The 20,929-nt window shown below is 42.5% G+C and overlaps 1 protein-coding gene across 1 annotated transcript in view; it reads right to left on the bottom strand.

Annotated features, from left to right (window-relative positions):
- CPZ (carboxypeptidase Z) overlaps positions 1 to 9,529 on the bottom strand; it is a 37,598-nt gene extending 28,069 nt beyond the window's left edge. The window contains exon 1 of the mRNA XM_051798401.1: positions 9,350 to 9,529. Within this exon, the coding sequence (XP_051654361.1) occupies positions 9,350 to 9,437 (88 nt within the window). The 5' untranslated portion in view covers positions 9,438 to 9,529. The remainder of the gene's footprint in view (positions 1 to 9,349) is intronic.
- Between the last annotated feature and the right edge of the window lie 11,400 nt (positions 9,530 to 20,929).

Genomic DNA, 20,929 nt, shown 5'->3' with positions numbered 1-20,929 from the left:
TGAGCAGGAGATGTTAACACAGAAGAGGTAAAAGCAGCTCTGGTTTCATACTGTCTGCTACCTGGCTTCTACACTTGCATGTTTTAACCATTCTTACAGAGGGAGAGGCAATCTATTAAACAACATGGCTATTACTCATTAACAAAGATGCTGACTGAAGAGGATAAATCTATTTTTTAGATGAGGAACCCAAATCCATATAAATCTTTTCCATGGCAACTGAAGTTATTCATCTCAGTATGTGATAAGCAGGGGTGAATCTGCAACATCCCCTGCTTAGTGGATAAAGCTTTTCCACTATTTGTGACCCAGGATGCCCCTTACAAAATCAGTTATCAATATTTACTCATTCACTAGCAAAACTGACTCCTTGCTCCTGGGTCCTACACCTAGATCTAAACCTAGATCTAAGTCTAAAATTAGATCTAAGCCTCACAGTTTTGCAGCATATTATGCTGTTTTCTCTATCTATGCAACTTTTTCTGCTGTCAGAGGCCAGCTCTGCCCATACTGTACTACCTCTCCCCACCATGGAAGCTATCATATGACCCATACATCAGACACAGCTCTGTCTTGTAAACACCCAGGAGTGAAATAGCTTGAGATTTCAGGTTATCAGGAGCCAATGTACATAAAACCAAGAGAGAAAAGGTCTGGTTTATACCAAACCTTACTTTATAGCCAGTCTTAAACATGTATGTATGCTGATGTGGTGTTTGGACTTTCCCAATGTTTTCTAATGCCAATGCTTACATATGTTTTGGAGTGTGAAGCTCTGTAAGGGCCAAAGATAATTCTCTAGTATGTGTGCTTATATAAATAAGTGTGAATACACGTAGCTGGGCCAGAGCCTGCCTGCCTGCCTGCCTGCCTGCCTGCCTGCCTGGAGAGCCAGTGGCAGGAAACTCTCCAAGGCCAGCTCCCAAGCTGCAGCTTTACTCTCTGTTCCTGCAGCCCTGCACCCACAGTCCTAGGTCTCTGCACACAGAAGTCACCAGCAAACCCCCATCCCCACCCATTATAGCTCATTTTCTCTAAGCTCTGGCAATGCCAGAAGAATTCAGCCACTCCTTTTCTCATTTTCATAAGAGAAATGACAAGTGATGATATACAAAGAGTTCCTGGTTCACTTGGCAGGCTTCAGTTGCTGCTTCTTCTGTGCTTGAAAGAGTCTAAACCTCTTCTATTTTTTGGGCAGAGGCTCCCCTGGTCTCAAAGGAAAACAGTGTCGCCCACTCTCAAAGTCACATCCACGGATAGGTTGGTACAGAGAGACCTTTTTCTTCCTGACCCAGAACAGCCTTTTCAATTTTTTATGTTTATTTTTGTACTCTAGCTATTCCATCAAAGCTACAAAAGTCCTTTCAGTAGCACAGTTTCTATTTAAGATTATGGATAAAATAACTTATTGAAGAGGAGAAAAGCCATTTCAAGCTTTCTGAGCCCTCTCTATAATATACGCTTATGGTTTCAATTTGCAAAGGCAAGCTTGAAAATCTACAATGCAGCACATACATATTTTACTGCCAAGCTTACATTTTTTCCCTTGATGATTCAGCACTGAAGGAAGCAAGCTGCTGTGATTAACCCTAACCCAGACAACAGAGATCAACAGCTACTTCCAGTACCATGGCCTGGCCACTTGCCATTTCAAGAGCAAAGGCAACAGGAGCCTCGTGCAATTGATGATATGGAATAAGTCCAAAGGCCATTCTTAAATCTAAAATATCTAAATCATTCAGTGAGGCACACATTCAGTGTGCAGGTCTTTACAACATAAATTATCTCATCTTCTTTGATCTGTGCAGTCCAGCACACCCATTACCAGCTTTCTGGGCTTCTTACAATACTTTTCTTAAACTGGAAGACATATGTATTCATTTCAGTCTGTTTATAGTAAAAACCTCCACTTTTCCACACAAAGCATTTCAGTTCCTTGTTATATTAGTATTTATTATTATATTATATTGTTGTTCTACATGGCTCATTGAGTCAATCTTTCAATGATATTCTGCCTTGTAACACTAAAGAGACAAAACTTAATATCAGTAGTAAGATGCAAATGCTGTTTCTAACATTTTGCAAAACACTGGAACAGCACCTTCAAATGGCAAAGCACAGCCTGCTTTGGGAGCCAGCTCCCAGCTACAGCACGAGGACAAGAACAGGACAAATTGTAAAATGGACCAGAATCATGAGGAGCAGGGTGAAGGAGGAGTGAATATGTGAGAGGACTAGTGGCAGAGGACTGAGAGAGATGAGTAGCTTGGACAGGGGGAAAACAGTCAAACAGAAAACCCAAAAGAGAAAGCAGCTACACATCTAAGGCATACATGCAAGGGCAGAACTGGAGAAGATCCACAGCCACAGAAAAGGAATTCCAGGAAAACCGGAGAAGAGAGGAGCGCTTGCAAAAAGCAGCCACGTGGTTAACTCAATTTTCTGGATACATCAAAGTTTTTGTGAGTAGAGGACTGAATTCCTGTCATTAATCTTCCACTCTGGCAATTGCAGCAACTGCCTGGAGGAGCGATGTGCTTGCAACAGGCAGAAGCAGCAAGCAGGAAAAACATACAGCCCTGCTTTAGCCCTGCTCCCTCACATGAAGAAGCCTGAAAGCACCTGAAAGAGATTAATGCCTCATCTGCTTTTACTTTGCAGAGCGAGATCACAGCAGGGAGGCTCAGGCCAGTATTTGTTACTAATCACACTTCTTTCTAACCCACCTGCTGCCTGGCATTCAGTTAAACACCCATTTTTATTGAATTACTGAAGGTGTTCCCACAGCAATGACACTGCAATCAGCTTTTCCTGGGCTGTTTCTCCCACAGAACTGCTCTGGGGCCAGTGAGAAGGTGCTGAAGTTTTTCCATGGATAATGGGAGCTCACAACCTGCAGGTGACAGGTCTAAATCTGTGCAAATGCATACCAAGACTTGTCATATGGCAAGGGCACAAAGACAGCCTCAGTGGGGGCCAGCAATTCCCCCTTGTTTCTAGTTGCTCAGATGCAACTCAGACATGTCTGCAGTGATAGGAACCTAAAAGAATGGATGAATAATATTTCTGTCTGCCTGTCTGTCCCCACCACCTGCCTTGGTGCCTCTGGTGACCAGACCCCCTCCCCGTGTCACCTCAGCTGTGTATCTGGCTGGTAAGTGCTGCTCCAGGGAGTCCTTCAGGAGCTGAAAATCCTGAACAGAAACATGATTCTCAAAACAAAATATACTAAATGTCCTTTCCTGGCCTCAGTTGAGATCTTTTCCAAGTTGCGAGGGAAAAGTTACCCACTGGGAAAACAAAATGCAACAGAGACAATGACAACAAAATGTGTTGCCAAATTGGCTGAAGGTTTACTGAGCTGCATGTGTGGCTAGGCTGCTGCTGAACAAGCATTTCCTGTGTACCAGGATGATCTGGAGACATATGGAGATCATCCCTCAGTGTCTGGTCAGTGAAGGAGGAAGAAATCAGCTCAGACGTGGGGGATAATGCTGTTTAAACAACAGCTGTGGTGAGAAGGTGCAATAGGTCAGGAAATCTCTACAACTATCATCTAAAGGATCAAATTTTTTGCCAGGGTGCCTGGAGAAGGATGAAAACACTTATTAACCTGGTAATGTGGAGTTGGGAGCTGGGATGCCTCCACAGCTGTACTTTGTGATCACACACTCTTTATAGCACAGTTCCCACTGTCTATGGATGTAGTATTCTCCATGTGCGCTGGCCAACAACAGTCAGAAACTTTCCTTTGAGTAAGGCCAACTCTGTTGAATGCCATGGGACAAAGGATTATGTCTGAAAAAACTGAGGAGTTTATCTGTTCTACTACAACCTTTCCAAAACATTTGCCAAAATATCATTCCATCCTGTTTAAACAGTCTATGCAGCCCCCTAGAACAACTCTGTCTATTCTTCAGTTTAGATGTATGAAAATTATTGTAATTAACATCACATTTGATTCTCCTGTGAGTTTTAACCAAATGTGGTGGTTTTATGTTACAAAAGATTGACAGTTAATTCAACAACCTTGACTTAAATCAACATCCTAATCTCATATTGTCTCCTAGATAAAGGTGTCTTGTTATAACCCTGTAAAACTCAGGTGTTTTATAGGGAGTTACAAATCAATTGAGGTACAGCAGGATAAATTAAGGGATTGAAATTTCATTTTTATTTCTACAGTGGGCAGAGTGACCCTAAGTCCCTAAAATCCATTAATCTGTGACAGCTGCATCAAAATGGGAGAGTGATTCTGTCCAAACAAGATTCAGCAGTCATAAAAGCCCAGCAAAGAGACCAAGGCATGGCCCACCAGCCTCAAACACTATGCTCACAACATGATAGGTGACTTCTGTGTGGTACCTCCATGCTCAGCCCTATCTCAAGCAATGATACCTGTGACATTTATCCAACATTTGCTCCAGGCTTGAGAAGGGAATGGCTCTCACATGGTGTCAGGAGCCCAAAGGGGACCATGGTGTCTATCAGTCAGCCAAAATCCTCAAACCCTGTGACTGTGTGAAGGGAAAGGCAATGCCCATAAATACTACAGGGGATCAAAAATTAGTATTAGAGTCTTGCTAAAAGTCTAGCTGTTCCTTAGGGCAGTGGGGTTTTGTTCAAGTTTTGACTTCTATGTGTTCACACTCCCACGATTTATAGACATCTCAACAAGTATCCTGAAAAAACTTTGCCTTCAGACTAAAATCATGCATAAACCATTTCAGCAGTAAAAGGATATACCTGTGTATTATATTTTCAATATAAACTTACTTTTCCCACATAAGTGGCTGTTTCTGATCCCATTTCCCATGTTAAATGTAGCTGAAGGTCAGTGTTGTTAAAATAATAATTGTGCAGGAATACTAGAGCCAACGGCGGGAATCCAGAGCAGCTCACATGATTCAGTGATGACAACCGGCTTTACAAGAGCTGGAATTTCTCATCTTGTGAGTGAGCATGATGTCAATGCTAGTTCTGCATTTTTGTGTTTTGGCAAGACTTGGACACATCCATCTTGGGTCCAGCAGGCAAGATTCCTAGGGCTTGGGCTTTCCCACATGTGGCAGCACAGTCCTGTGGTCATGCTCCATGTGAGCACCTGCCTGTGCCAGCCACAGCAGGATGAGGGACCCAGCTGGCACCACTGGCCTGGGGCAGAGAGCAGACCCCAGCCCACCGCAGGTCATTCAGTGCAATCACACACACAGGAGCAGCAGCACCTGGAGAGGGTCTGTCTGTGTGTGTGTGCACAGATACAAGTTTCATCAGGAAACTGGTGTTAGAAACATCCACAGCAAGTGAACAAGTATGCTCAGGTCCCATGAAGCTGGGGCCAGTGTGAAGATCATGAAAGGAAATAACTTTTCCCTTTTCACTTAGCAAAAACCATGGCACACTGTGGAGTTGGGAACTGCAGAGAAGAGTGGAAAGGTATAACATTTATATTGGAAGCCACTTTTTCTGACAGTCTGACTTCCCAGAAGACAATCAGCCTTACTCAATGCCATGGCTTAGAGAGGAGCCAGTGTCACAGAATCTGTTCCGGGCTCCAGAAAAAATACCATACCAGTCCCCTGCCTCTCACCCTGGTGGTTTGTTACTCTTCATCTCTCTTCCTTTTACCTCCCCACTCCCTCCCATTCTAGCAGTTAAGGTCAGAGACCCCCAGGATGGGGCAATGTCTGACTCAGGACTAGAACAAGCCAAAATAGTGGAAAACGCCAAGGAACTTTTGAGAGGAGGAGACCCAAAAGTGGTGGGTGGGCCAACGAGGCCAATTCTGGGAGCAGCACTCAGGTTGCTCTCCTACCTCCACAGCTTCAGGTCAAACAGCTCCAGCCCTCTGGACTCCCGCCTGGAGAACAGGAGGCTCGAGGGGGGGAGCTTATCACTCTCTACAACTACCTGAAAGGAGGTCGTAACAAGGTGAGGTAGCTCTCCTCCCGGAAAACAAAAAAGGACAAGAGGAAACGGCCTCAAGTTGTGCCAGGGGAGGTTTAGCTTGGATATCAGGAAAACTTTCTTCACAGAAAAGGTTTTCAAGCATTGGAACAGGCTGCCCAGGGAAGGGATTGATCATCATCCCTGGAGGTATTTAAAACACCTGCAGATGTGGTACTTAGGGACATGGTTTAGCGCTGAACACAGTCGTGCTGGGCTAATGGTTGAACTCGACGATCTCAGCGGTCTTTTCCAGCCGTAACTATTCCATGATTCTATCCTCTGCCAGGCTGTGCCATGTGCCCGAAACACCCTTGAAATGCTCGGGCAAGGATCGGGAGCCTGGCAAAAGGCTCGGGCATCCCTGCCGCGTTTAATCCCAGCCCAGCTCCGGTGCCTGCCCGGAGCCTGTACGAGCCGAGGAGCCCACACGGTGGCACCACAGACGGCGGCGCGGCCCCGGACGGCGGTGGAGGCGCTGCCCGGGGCCAGAGGCCACCCGGGGCCGCCAGGGGCCACCCGGGGCCGCCAGGGGCCCTCTGACACCCGGCCCCTGGGGAGGTCCCAGGCCAGGGCGAACCTCGGACGTTGCCTCCCCGCGCACCCTGTAAGCCCTGGGGGCTCCCACCGGAGCACCGGTGTGCCCCTGCCCCAGAACTCCGCAATAAAACTCTGCCTGAATACAGCTGATCAGGAAAGGAAAGGTTTTATTGGTATTATTAGAGGTTTTATCGCTGTTGTGCCCCATCCCTGGAAATATTCAAGGCCAAGCTGGATGCGTCTTGGAACAACCTGCCCCTGCAAGGGGGTTGGAACTAGATGACCTTTAAGGTCCTTTCCAACCCAAACCATTCTATGATTCTATTATTCTATTATTCTATGATTCTATTCAGCCTTAGCTTGACCCTGGTGGCATTGCAACTGCACAGTTGGCCCCAGCTGCAAGGAAAGTCACCAATTTGAAGGCAAGTGACTTCAGCCTGCTTCTCTGTGGATTTTGGTTTCGTTGTCAGTTATGACAAAGTACTTCGTTTAACTAATTACCACAGGAATACATCAGTCAGCAGCAAAGACACACATGACTTGGATAAAAGAGGAACCTGTGCTACCAGCTCCCTCCGCCAAAGGTTGGCCACCTCTTGGGGGAAACATGCTAAGCTGTGCTTTTCTCACCCAAACTGTAGGTTAAGAGGCCAGTTAAACTCATCAGGGTCTGGAAATGCTGTCTTGCAAGGGGACAATGTAGCACCCTATCACTGGAGTAGGCAGTGGCTTACTGACTCCCCAGGGATACAGCACACAGCTAAGGAGAAGGGATTTGCCCTCTCTTGGTGCCACAGTTCCCAACTGCTGCTCAAAAAGCTCCACACACAGTGTATGATGCCTGTATCATATTGTAGAGCTGGATTATAAGTAATCATTTCCTTATTTTTCTAAACAGAAAAGCAAAAAGCATTTTGAAAGGGTTTTGGTATTGTAAATCATGTTTCACTTTGGCTTCTTATTAAAAATAAGGCAAAATGAGTCACTGCAGAACAAATATCACTGAGAAGACCAGGCAGCCTGAAGAAAGCAGCTCCAGCCTCGCTGGGAGTCAGACAGTGGAACTGGTTCCTACTCTCCTCTCCTACAAGAGCAGCTCCAGGCTGGTCTCCTCTTGCAGGGCACCGCAGGTCTGACCACTGAGTTGCATCAGGACCTACACAAGGAATCCTGGAACAGGGGAGAAAATCCCACTGCTACAGATGAAGACATAACCTACTGCCCTGACCATGGAGAGGAGACCCCTGCCAGGTCTGTTTGTGAACATTGCTGCAGTGCCCTTTCTTTTCACGTGGCCTGACATGACCTTACCCCCCTTTTAGAAAAGGAAGACCCTTGAGAAATCTGGCAGGTCTCTGAATGTCCAAGCTGCTACTTTATTGTCTGATTCAACAGTCCTCCAGTGTGAAGTGTACCCCATCCTCACGTGGCACGCAATGTGGTGATGTTGACAGCTCCCTTTCCCTACCTTTACCCATCCCTCTAGCACCATATTCAGCTCTCCAGTCCCACCAGATCCAAGGTATTTTTCCACTGCTTGCCCTTCTGCAAGCCCTCCCCTAAAGACAGCACAGTTGCCAACACACACAAAACACTCTACCACAGCAGAGTTACCCCTCAATGATCCATAGATTTGTGGCTGCTAGGATTGATATCCCATGGCAAAACTGATCAGTTGGAACTGGAGTAGAATCATACCTCACAGAGAAAGGGCATGCTGCAAACCGCACTGCCTCTTCCTGTAACTGGCTGTAAATAGTCTACAACACTTCTCTTTGTGCAGCTTTGTCCAAAAATAAAATCCCTTTAGGCTGCGGTAGACCTTGATGTTCGTGGGAACAGCACTCTCAAATTATATGCAGTACATGGCACATGGACTGCATTGTGTAGCAGTTCAATGCCAGTGACAGTCTTTGGCTTATATTTAAACACCGAAATATAGCTGAATTTCTTTGGGCAACATTAAGATCACTTTAAGGTTAACTTATATCTTCCTGTAATCCCATAAAATAAATATTTTTCTGACTCATTTTAAGTTTAGACCCTCTGAAAATAGTTTTCCTGGAATAGACCTTGTCACTACACTGAAATTCATGCCTCCATCATGTACACATAAATGACATTTTAATTAAATACACTTGATAAAACCCACAGATTTTTAAAAGACATTGTTAATATTTTTTATTAGTCGATAGTTACTGAATCAAAAGCTTTCAATCAATTTAGCAGCATATTCCTATTTAACCTTTATTCTAAAGGGTAAATTTACTTTTCCAGCCAATCAACTCGTACAAATTCCATATTGCTTATAGCAAGTTAAAACACACCCTTACAGCTGTCAGTTCCTAATAAATCTCATATTTTGGACTTGAAATAAGTGACCTAAAGCTAAATGTAAGGAAAAGCTTTTTTTCTTAAGCCGAAAAGCATACAGAAGGTCAAAAGTTCACCTTCTCACAATCTGATTACCACATTCCTAGAAGGCAAGGCCAGAGATGAGGCAAATCTTCTGCATTCCCCATGAGAGTGAGGGGGGTCCTAACAGTTGGGAAGTCCATAAAGTGACAGAAAGACACATCTACAGACAGCCCTAAAGACAGTAATGGGGAATCATTATGTTCTCTTGCATCACAGCCTTGTTCTTCTGTTGCAGAGTCACACACCTCCTGCCTTCCCATCCACACTTCCCAAGCACAACCCCAGTTTCATCACTAGCAGTGTGCAGGTTTCCAAAAAGCTGATCCCCCTTGTCTCTAGAGTGACAACTCCTGTCTCCCTCTCCTTGAAGCTGGAACCCTTTACTCTGCTCATCTCCAGGAGAAGGAAGAAGAGGAGGGACTTTTGGGGTGATAAATCTTACCTAGGGTCTCCTGGCCGGTTTCACAGTGGGGAGCTGGCTTGGTGGCCCTAAGCAGTGCGCCGAGGAGGAGCAGGAGCCTCAGAACCATGCTGGAGCCCCTTAGGCAAGCAGCACAGTGATGTGGCACTCACTGCCCGCTGGAGTGACTCCTCGCTTGGAGCCTCAGCGCGCCTCTGGCTCTCCAAGCTGCAGAGGAAATCAGTGCACTGCAAGGGCATGCCCACGTCTCACAGTGTGTGCAGTCCAGGCGTCAGATTTCAGCTAGCGTTTGAGCTTGGAAAGCAAAAGGCTTTGAGACAGAGAGGGAGGAGGAGTGAGCTCCCCCTCCCCTCTGCCTCCAGACCGTCTCCCTCTTGCAGCTTGGTTTACAATTTCATAAACAGTTTGAGCAAAGGGGGGTCCCTGCAGGGTTGTGCCGGGCTGCTCCTCAGCTGCGGGTTTGATGTCTTTGGTCTTCGTGCAGCAGTTTTCCTAAGGGACAAGAGGAGCCTCGTGAAAGCGTGTCTCACTGAAGCCAAGAGCAACTGCCTGAAGAGAGCAGGGAGAAAAGAGAGAGAGAAAAGCAAACAATTGAAAGCAACTTTCCTCCCAAAGAATGGTATTTCATCACACAACTGCAAGTTTAAAACATAACATGACAACAAAGGGACCCTAAACTGCATCCCCTCCAGCACAGCAAGATTGAAAACCCACAGAATAGCCACCAGGATCTCTCTCTATGTGCTCCTCCTGGGCATTTTACTTAAGATAAGATTCAGTTTACAGAAGCAACCTTGGAGGGATGCCAGTATTTTCTCTCTATTCTTAAAAAAGAATAACTTCACAAGAATGTAGATGAGATTCCAGAAAAACATTATAAGCTTTAACTGGATGGTAAATCTATAGTAAATTTTTTGTAAATTGATTTTTTTATTATCTTGCTTGTTTTGGGGGTTCTGTTGTTGTTTGTTTGTTTGTTTGTTTTTTTTGAGAAATATGCATTGTATGTTTTTATTTCTACACAACAGGTGGAGAAGCTTCCCTTAGGTAGGATGTGAAATCCTCATACCTTACCTATACATCAAAAAATATCCTGTATCACAGAAAAAAAAAAAAAAAGGAATTTTTCTTCAAAAATCTAGACCAAAACAGACCAAAGCTTCCTATCTTTTCAGGTAGTGCATGTTCCTTTGAGGACAGATACCTGCTTACACACGAGAATAGAGAATCTGTCCTTGCAGACAGAGCACTCTGGTTCCTGCTGATCAGCATTGAAGATCAGTAAGGAGGTATAGTGCTATATGACAATGTAATCAAATAAGCCCCCCATAGGGAAACCACTAAAAAGGTTGACAGGGCAGGAGAAAGCTGTATACACCCCAAAAATCAATTTATGTTTCATCTCATTTGTAAGAGGTGCATCAGCAGTAAAGTATGTCCTCTGCTTCCAGGTTCTGCGATGAAGGGGGGAGTTTACCTCCAGGATTTCCTTCTAGATCTGGAGACTGCAGAGTCTGTCCTGGGAGTAAACAGTAGTAAAGCCTATGAGGGCTCAAAGAACAAACTTACAAGGACAAAATACTATTTACAGCTGAGAGTGCATCCGAGCTCAAGGCTTGCTGCATGCCCAGGCTGTGCACTTGGTGTTACAGGGAAAAAAAGAGGCTACCCAGATCTAACCAAAGTGATATGGATAAACTCTTTACAGTAAAAAAGGCTATGGAGATAATACCTATAAACAGAAGCTGACCCTCAGCCCTTGGAAATTATATCTGTATTGTAGTTTTCTGCAGCCACATACTTTGGGACCACATATCTTAAAACACAGCAAATAAATGTCCCCTTTACCAAGATTGCCCAAAACATTTTGCAAACCACTGACACCTGCTTTTATCAGCACTATTAGCCCTACTGTGATACTCCACATTCATACTGTGCTCCATATTTAGTCTCAATTATTAATGAGACAAAGTCACATCGCACTGGGAATACTGATTTGGTGTCATTTGGAAATGTTAATTTGTTATTTCCCTGAATTAAAAGATTGTGGCACACCTTACATCATTTCTTGTTCTCAAGATTATTGTATCCATCTAATATTATTTGTAGCTTGTCTATGCATCGATTCCCACATACACCCCAGCTCAATCAGCCTTCAGGTCATTGTATCATATTAGACAGAATCAAATGGAGACAGTGTAAGGACTATTCAACAGAATAAACAGAATAAACAAGTAATGAGGAAAGTGATAAATTAAACCCACAGGCACTCAGGAACTAAGAAGCAGGTGATGAAGGAGACATTATCAGGGACCAGAATGTGTTGGTCACTGCCTGATGATGGGCTGTTAAAGGAACAGTTTGATCACAGCCTTGAATAAGGTCAGGTTGAACTTTGTCACTGATAAGAAACATAAAATGTGATTATCTTTAGTATTATAGAAAATAAGAAGTGACTTCAGGGACCATGGAAAACTTATGATGGCCTGGTCAGGGAAAAGAGCAAAGGAAAGGACCACAATGGATCAGGGAGTCTCAAGTGTAGGAAAATCAGAGAGGAGGGGAATAAAGGGAGTGGCAGCAGGTAGGTAGGCTGGCAGGCTGTATGCTTTTCTGACATAGTCCTGTGCCTGGTCACAGGACTATTTTCATACTAAATCCTTTTTTTTTTTTTCTCTACTGTGTAATCTCCCTCTCTGACCTAGGTGTGCATGCTGAAAGGTCAGTGTGCCAGCAACCAGAGAGACCAAATGTGAGCTGCAAAGTCAAAGTGTCAGCCACTGGAGAGACATGGATGTGTTAAGGTTTCTCCAGTGAATATAATTCTGTGTCCATGTGTGTACATGTGTAGTTTGCTAGCAAACTCCAGTCTGGATTAGCAGGCAAATAGAAGAGTTCTCTGGAAAAACTCAACATGTGAATCACTGGCTGGGTAAAGGGCCTAGGCTGAAGATATGACCTGAGAGCTTGTGCTGATATTTGAGGAATCTGGGAATGTGAGCATACATGTGAACACAGAGAGTGGGAGCATGTGTGTTGTCACCACCTGAACCTCAATCCTGAACAGCCAGAGAGGAGCAATAGAACTGGGCTCTCTGTACTTAGGCTTGTGTGAGTGCTGGTGGTAAAACAGCTTTTCTGGAATCATGCATGTGTTGACACGTGTGTTTGTGCCATTGTGGGACTCATCCTTACTGCTGTCTGAACCTGCAATTGGGAGTAGTCACAGCTGCACCCACAGGTCCAGATTGCATAGATCTGACACCCGCAAACATCACATCCTTAACAAACTCCACTGTACCAACTAAATAAAACCCTCAATAGCTGGAAAGCTCCAAGCTTCTTTGTTTCTTAGCCTCCACAGACCTTTTACATTAAATCAGGATGTCTATTTGGTACCAGAATAAAAAAATTTACTATATAATTAGGACAGATGGGGGGCTAAGAATGATATTAAGATAATTAGCAGCAAAGGTAAATTTATCAGCGTGTCACCACCACCTATGATTTTTTCCATGCTTGCATGCCATAAAGCACGGGGAACAGAAGGTCTGGAAGGGTTATTTCACTTACTCTTAGCTTTGGTTGCCTGCTCTTTTCCTCCTTCCCAAGGGATTTGACCCCAGGCTTAGCAGTGTGTCTTTCTGTGAAGGTTGGGCATGGTTGCCATCTCTGGGTTCCCCTGCAGACTTACATCTTTCTTAGGGGAACAGTAGTTCAGCTACTGCTCTTCTCACTCATACACTATTTCCAGCCATCCAGCATTTCTACCTTGTTTGACTATTTTTCAGCCCATTATTAGCACTTTGTGCATATCACTTGCCCTTCTCATATTTTTGGTGTGTATTAACACTAACTATATCAAATAGGACTACTAGCAGGTATTGCACAGTTGCATGACCAAACCTAGAAGTATTAAAAGCAGCTAGGGAAGGGATGGTTGGGAATAGAGGGATTTCTCAACCTCTCTATTTTTATTTCTGGGTTTTAGTAAATCTTCTAGTCTTTCCAGGGAGTTGACAACTAGTTCTGGCTTAGGTTTAAATATTATATTTTCATTCCAGTTCTAAAAGAACCTTAAAAATGAACAAACAAATCACATAGTGTTAAGCAGATGTAACCTGGGTTTCATCATTTGCACTTGAATTACTACAATAAATTTAAAGGATTTCACTAGCTCTTGTTGCTGACTATGTCTTTCCTGATCTGACCTTTCTGTTAGCCTACAGTCTGCAGCACAGAAGCAATACAGAAATCCTCTTCAGGACTAAATACCAAAACTGCTTCATGTCCCTGGCAGATACTCAAAGTGGGATTAAATACAGTACATTTAACTTGGTTGCATTCTCATGATCCTTACTATTGTCAGAGAAATTTAGCAGAGGGGTATACTGGACTCAGACTGGGTTTCATTACCTGGTTCTTTTTTTATTTTGACTCTAATAGGAGCTGATAGGAGGTTAAACAATAAATAGAAGCAGCACTGTCTAGATAACTATTCTGAAGGACAAACAGATACCAGATGAAAATGCTACTTCATGGCTTGTTATTCTCTCCTCTACTAGCTAATAAAGCTGGCAGGATGGTGTTTGGCAGCACATCACATCTGCTCCAGTACAAAGTCAGCAGGTGTGGTTTTAGGACTTTACAGTAGTTTAAATTAATCCAGAAGATGTTTTCATTTGCACAGCAGAAACCAATCCTCATTCTGTGTTTTCTGTTTCTATTTGTTTTTTCCCCTTTTTTCAGTTTCTGCAAAACAGGGTAGAGAAGAGGAGCTGCTCTCAGGACAGACAGGGAATAAACCAACAGCAATATTTTAAAAAATCCCAACTCTATTCTAGCTATCTTTGCAAGACCTTATTTCCCTGTGCCTGATGGCGCTTCATGCAACAACAGAGATCTGAAAAAGGCCCACAAGGCCTTCTCTTTCAGCTTCTAGCTGCTAAGCTAAAAAAGGAAAAGAGACTTGTTCTCCAAACAAATATTTCTAATTCAAATTAACATGCATGTGGATAAGAGAAATGGGTAATTTACTCTAAAGATACACAGACTATTCTGAGCTCTGCACTTGTTAAGAGAAGAAGATATTTTGGGATGTTTTGCGGTGCCTTCTGGGACCATCTACATTACTCTTGGGGAGCTTTTAACATTCTCACAGAGAGTTTTTTTCAGCAGTGCCTTTTATCTCAACTTTCAATTTGTTCCCTTTATGACCCATAGGATTAAACCAGCTTTAGAAACTGCCACACATAAGCATTGAGTGCTGAAAATTTGATGGAGAGACTGTAGAGAAAAAGACCACAAAAGCAAGAGTTTTTGTGTTTTCCTACACAGTACCCTAAAAGTTTAACCTGGAATAGATCATGGACTGCAACTCTCTACATGTCTCAAGTACTTCAAAAATTCCCTGTAGCCTCTACCAGTTACTTTTGATTATTATTCATCAAGTACATATTTGTATCAGATCACTAAGGGAAGAGGAATAATGCTCCAGCAGACCTCTTCAGTGAACCAGTCTGGCTATACTCCAAACATTGAATTTCCTGCAATGGCTTCAAAATTGGTTTTTAATTATTTTCTTTTTTTTTTTTCTGGTCATTTTGACATGTTTTGCCCATTTCTTTCCCTCAGTTTTTCTTCATAAGGTGGAAACAAAACCAAGGAGTGAGCGGGAGGATTTACTTCCCTTGCTATTAATATTACTGTCACATATATTTATTTCCTTCCCAGTTAAATATAATAAATGTTAAGAAAATGCAGCTTTTAAAAATATTTAAATCATTTAAATTCAATACAAGTACTGTCAGTGATAATTAAATTCTGTTTTCATCTTCTCGCTTGTCACAGATTAACTAAGACAATGACCCAAAAAATTAGTTGCTTATACCACTTCCAGGTGATTCACTGAACTGATCCTATCATAATGCAGAAGAATGAAATTAAAGCAGGAGAAGGCCTTACCATCCCCAAATGATTCAGCTGAATACATGCCTTTCTACCCTTCATGTGGTCTCTGTGCTTGTTTGAGTTAATCAGTAAGAAATGAAGCCACTCAAAAAGTTTCTTTTGATGACAGGAGAAAATGATATCTAGTTAAAATTCAGACATGACCAAAGGCACAAGTGATACAAAAAAAATGGAAGGGAACCTGGCACCAGATGGTAGAATGAGACCACAAAGGGACAACAGTAATAAATATGATTCTATATCCAGGAGAACATGTGCAAAATAATATGCACTGATCACTAGACCCTGCAATAAGCACACAATATTATTTAAATTTAATCATTAAAAATATAGAGGTGACATAAGGACTTTGTTATCCTCTCAAAGGCTGCCTCTTATTATTCCCACATGTAAAGCAGCAAAGCAGGATTACTGCTGAGGGCTTACTGGTAATACATTTTGTGGGTTTAGTTCAAGATGAGGCTCAAAGGTGACTCTGCCATAAAGCAAGAAAAATAATACAAATAAGTCGGTGAATCATAGAACTGAATATATAACAGCTACAAGGAAAAATGTGTGCTCAAAAAAGATCTGTGCTGAGAACTAAAGGTCTTTCTTTTCTTCTGATCACAGATGGAGTATTAAAAATTAATGTAAGTTCTACCAGAAAAGAACTTGACAGTCCTATTTTGAGACTCATTTCACTTTGTCTCTTCTCCCTGTCTCACAGAACATTAATGCCAAAACATTCAAAAGAAGTTCTCTAGGGCTTGCTTTGCACATTTGCAGAGGTGCTGGGAAGCATTTTAAAAAAGTGACTTGGAGTCCTTTAGTTTGTAGATACCCAATGGGGGAAACACTCAACAGACCCTGATGCTTTGCAGGGAGATCCTTGGTATTTTCCAAAGAAAAATTAGGCCCTCCAAGGCTGACACTCCCCAGAAAACTGGGAGTCAGCTCAGATAGCAAGAACCAGTAGCCATTTCAGATAATACTAGCATGACAGCTCTGAGGATTTTAACTTCATTTTCAGAAATAAATTTATGAGTTAAATCAAGACCCAGGCCTCACTTAAAACAAGGAGAAACAGGCTGTTAAAGTAGTTAAAATAAAATGCTTCTAAAGGTATTTAGGCACTTTAAAATTACATATCAATATACTGAGAGTCTACATCACACTAAATATTGATAATATTTAAGTGTCTTAATATTTGTTTTCTATATCGAGGTTCCAACTCTTTAGACTGACAGTCTGTGAAAATAAAGTTTTTTTAAAGATAAGAAATTTTAGTTCAAAATATATTTTCTTCTTTTATTCAAATAATTTACAAAACATCTATCAGTGTATCAAAGTATCAGTGGAAACTAGAGAGACCAAATACAAAACAATTGTAGGGACCATCTTTTCCAGACAATCCTTGGAAGACAACATCTGTAACCTCTGATATTCAGGCATGCTCCACTCATGATGTTCAGACTAAAGATGTGCTGAATTGCCCACAAAGGATAATCACCATAGCTACCATAGTTAGATAGTGAAGGTGGAGAGGCCAGGTTGGAGGCTGTCCTTGGGATCATGCAGGATCCCACATAGCTAGCATTTTCAGCAGCACAATACCCAGCCCTACAGAGGCACCACAAATAGCCTGCCTGCCCTACAGAGACCAAGCTGACCTCAGAGTTGTTCTCCCAGCTTTACCAGTGTCTACGTGGGTGCAACTCATGCCACACCCATATGCAGCATTCTGTCTCCCTTATTTGTGACAAAGGCATTAGTTTATAGATATGAATATCTGTTTCAAATGTAAGTTGTACAAAATACTGTTTGGGGAAGTGTCAGAGACTGAAATGGTTAATGGCTTAAACAGAGACTTTTCTCCACTGTAGCAAACTGCAAAGAAACAGCAAAGAACCCAGCAAAACCCACCCCTCCCTGAATATGCCTCCTAATTTGGAGTGCAAAAGGACCTTGAGATGAGATAAGATAAGGGAGGATACTATTGTCCAACTATCCCAGGAGCAGAAGGGCTTGCATACCTGAAGATACAAACTGGATTTTCGGATAAGGGAAGAGGCTGATAAGAGGCAAAACCCCAGAGGGATCAAGACCATCACTTTGACAGGACTTTGACCACCGCTTCAATCAACAGACATTGGAACTGCAACTACCAAGTTTCATCACTGGATCCAGTAGGTGGTGACAACATATATCTTTCTACTTTTACCCTTTCTTTCTCTTTCTTTTCCTTACACATTTTCCTAAGTGTTATTTTTATGCTTTTATAGTACTATATTATTATAGATAATAACAACCAAAATGGCTACACACCTGTTTTCCTTTGAAACCAGATTGTTCTAAAATAAACTCTACTTATATATATTTACAAACACCAATCATTCAGTGTTGTTTCACTCTAATCTGCCCCAAGGGATCTATTAACAAGAACTTGGGTTACCTTCGTCTTTTGGGGTGGTCATAACAGGAGAGCAGGGTGGTGATGATGTGTGACACTGACTCAGGGTTTACTAGAGAGCTGTAGAGTCCTGCACAGCACTGCTATTGTGCCATCCTTCAGTCATGCATCCAATGACATTAGAAGTATGAGTGTTTCCATGTCAGGAAAAGCATTAACAAATTGGAAGAGATTTGCAGAGAGGTAACAAATAGGATGAGGGCTTACGCATTGACTCATCATGAGAAATAATTTGAGCTGCTGAATATGGTTTTTTTTCTTGGCCAAATAATGACTAATTTGATATTCAGGCATCTGAAAAAATAAGTTGTATAGGACAGGCCAAGACACAGTTATGACTCAAGAGAATGAGCACAGGGCAGCAGGGAGAGTAAAAGAAAGGCTATAGGGTCGTAATTACTAGCCACAGGCTAAAGTATGGGAACAATACCAGTCATGGGCTGAACTTGGAAACAGCTCCTTCAATCAGTCAAATCCTCCTCCTTCTCCTCCCTGCTTTTCTAAAAAGCCAGCATTCTGGACTAAAATCTCTGCCAGTGTAAAGTAATCCAGTGCTACTGATATAATGATGTTGCCCTGGTTAGAGAGTTGATACAGGACTGCTAAGTTTTGAACAGATATGAGACATGTCTTATCATCCACTTATCTGACTGAACCCTATGGGAGAAGTTTCTTCAGCCTACAAGGCTTTAGGACAAGATCCTTAGCAGCTCCAAGATTGCCATCGGTCATTCTAGTCATACTATTCACAACCTGAGCTACAGTGACACTGAGACCGCTATGACAACTGGGAATCTGCATTTTTCTAACTTCCCTCAACTGTTCATATCAGTGAGTTATCCTCTACTCCTTTACTATCATTAGGGAACAAAAAAGAACCAGCGGCTTATCAAAAAGATTAACTTTACTCATCAAAATTTTGATTTGTAAGGACCTTCCTTTAAGCTACCGTTAAGCAGGACAAGTTTGCAGAACAGATATCCAAAGAAATTCCTGAGTTTTTCCATTTTCCTGAAGATTATTGTGCTAGACACAGCTCTCAATAACTCCTTCTTTCTCCTTGAAGTAAACTACACTGTACCAGAAGACAAGTCCAACCTCCATCTTTCCTCTGTGAGCAAGCCAGGATGTTAAATCAAGCCGTTTACACACTCCACCTCATGTTGGTCCTCTTCAGCTTCCAGTTGCCAAGAAACAGACACCCCCACAACTTATCAAATCAATGCCATGGCAGTAGGGGAAATGACAAGGCTAAGGTCCAGGGATCCATTTATCTGTTTTTTTTGAAGGTTCATATTATGTGCAACTGAAAACAAAAGGTGGCTGACACTCAAGGGCTGAACCTGAGAGCATCAGCATTGGACATAGAGGCTTTGAGTTGGCAGAGCAATTACAGATATTTGGCCATTGCAGAATGAGCCCAGAGAAATCCACTATGCATCCATAAGGGGTAGGTTGCATTTCATCCAATTTTCCCTTCAGGAGGTTTATTAAGACAGTAGGTGGGAGGTTTTATTGAAGTTCCAACAGTAAGAATTTAATTTTTATGAGGAATTCATGCTGAATACCTTGATTCAGCCATAAATGGTTATCTGGTAATTTTATCTGAAAATGAGAATGTAACAGTAGTCTTATTATTACTCCCTGTGTGCCACTGATTGCAGAGATTGGTAGACTGTAATCCCAAGGGACAAAGTAGGTTCAGTAAGATTCTTGGTTTGATTCCTTTACCTGCTTTCTTTGTTGAGCACAAAAAGTTGAGGGGCACAGCTTTCTTCCTAGTTTATTTAATTTGCATTTTGTAATCTTGCTCAGCTGCACAAAATTAAAAACTGAAAAGGTTGTCTGTGGAAAACTGATTAAAAACAACAAAGAAATCCCACAGGAAACCAAAACCACAGAGGGGGAAAAAAAAAAAAGAAAAAGGAAGAATACCATCACAGTAGCAAAAGGGAATGTATCAGGGAAAGAAGGGGTCTGAATAGCCTGCCTTTCAGGTGACATAAGAAATCAGAGGGCAGTAGAAACTTGGCAGGGTTATGAAGGTGGAGGAAGTGTGGGAATTGACTGAGCTTCCAGCAGTTGCAAAGGGAGAACAGGTTAGCAGAGATGCAAAGAGCTAATGCTGTTCATGTCTCTGTTCAGCTCTAAGACCAGACATTAAAATAATCGAGTAGGAGGGAATTTATGAATAATAAGAATAAACTAGGGTTTTAAGAAGGAAGGAACATACCCTGGGTTTGAATCACTTTTCAGAACCACTGTCATAGTGCTCCTCTAGGTCTAGAAGAAAGGAGCTTACAGGAGCCAAATTCAGTTGGCTGGAGTGATTGCAGATGCTCAGCAAGCCACAGGTATCCATCAGATGGAGGACAGGAGGAGTATGAACAGAGACTCAAGAAAAAAGTGCTCAGAGGTGTAAGTGGCTGTAAAAGGACCGGAATTCAAGCTCCTCTACAGCCACACCATCTCCATTTGCACTCTGCTTGATATCTTTGTTGTCATTTGAAGAAAAACCTACAACTTAGTTTACATTTCCGTTCAGTGCCATTCGTGTGGTTTGCTAGGATATACAAGGATCCAATTTCTTCTTTTTTTGTGTGTGTGTGTTTAATTCAGTGAGTAGACTTCTTAACCCAGCTGGTCTTAAATGATCTTTTCAAAACATTCCTGTAAATTCAAACTTGGACTCTACTGATGGAAATCTTCAAGTAAAATCTTGGCTTACCTCCACCTGAAGTCGGTGAAGTTAGGATCTTTCCCTGAACATATTTTCTGCTTCACTTATGTCTCTTCCCACAAAATGAGTGGGATGTAATACATAGATGGGATATAAGAGGCCCTCTGAAGAAGAGCAAAGGCATCATCCCTCCTTTGTGATAAGTGCCCTACCCACTGAACTTCACTATCATGTACATGGAGTCTGCTCTCTCTCATACACGGCATCTCAAATTTCTACCTAACTTCCAGTCTGGCCAAGGAGAAGAGAGATCTCAGCATGAGCTCTCACACCCAGAGAAGACCACTAGCTCCATCTAGAAAAGTGCAAAAGTGTCTGTCACTCCTTTTTTCATGGTGCTGGCATGGCAAGCTGCTCAGGATGGGAAGAGGAACATTCTATTCTTGTATACTACATATCTTTCTCCCAAAAATTCAGCTCCACTGTCAACTCTAAGGTA

Source organism: Manacus candei, unplaced genomic scaffold, assembly GCF_025592945.1.
Source record: "Manacus candei isolate 608988 ecotype Guabito, Panama unplaced genomic scaffold, ASM2559294v1 h1tg000048l, whole genome shotgun sequence".
Taxonomy (NCBI): domain Eukaryota; kingdom Metazoa; phylum Chordata; class Aves; order Passeriformes; family Pipridae; genus Manacus; species Manacus candei.
The sequence above is the reverse complement of the archived record's forward strand: the minus strand, read 5'-3'. Positions and strand labels throughout refer to the sequence as shown.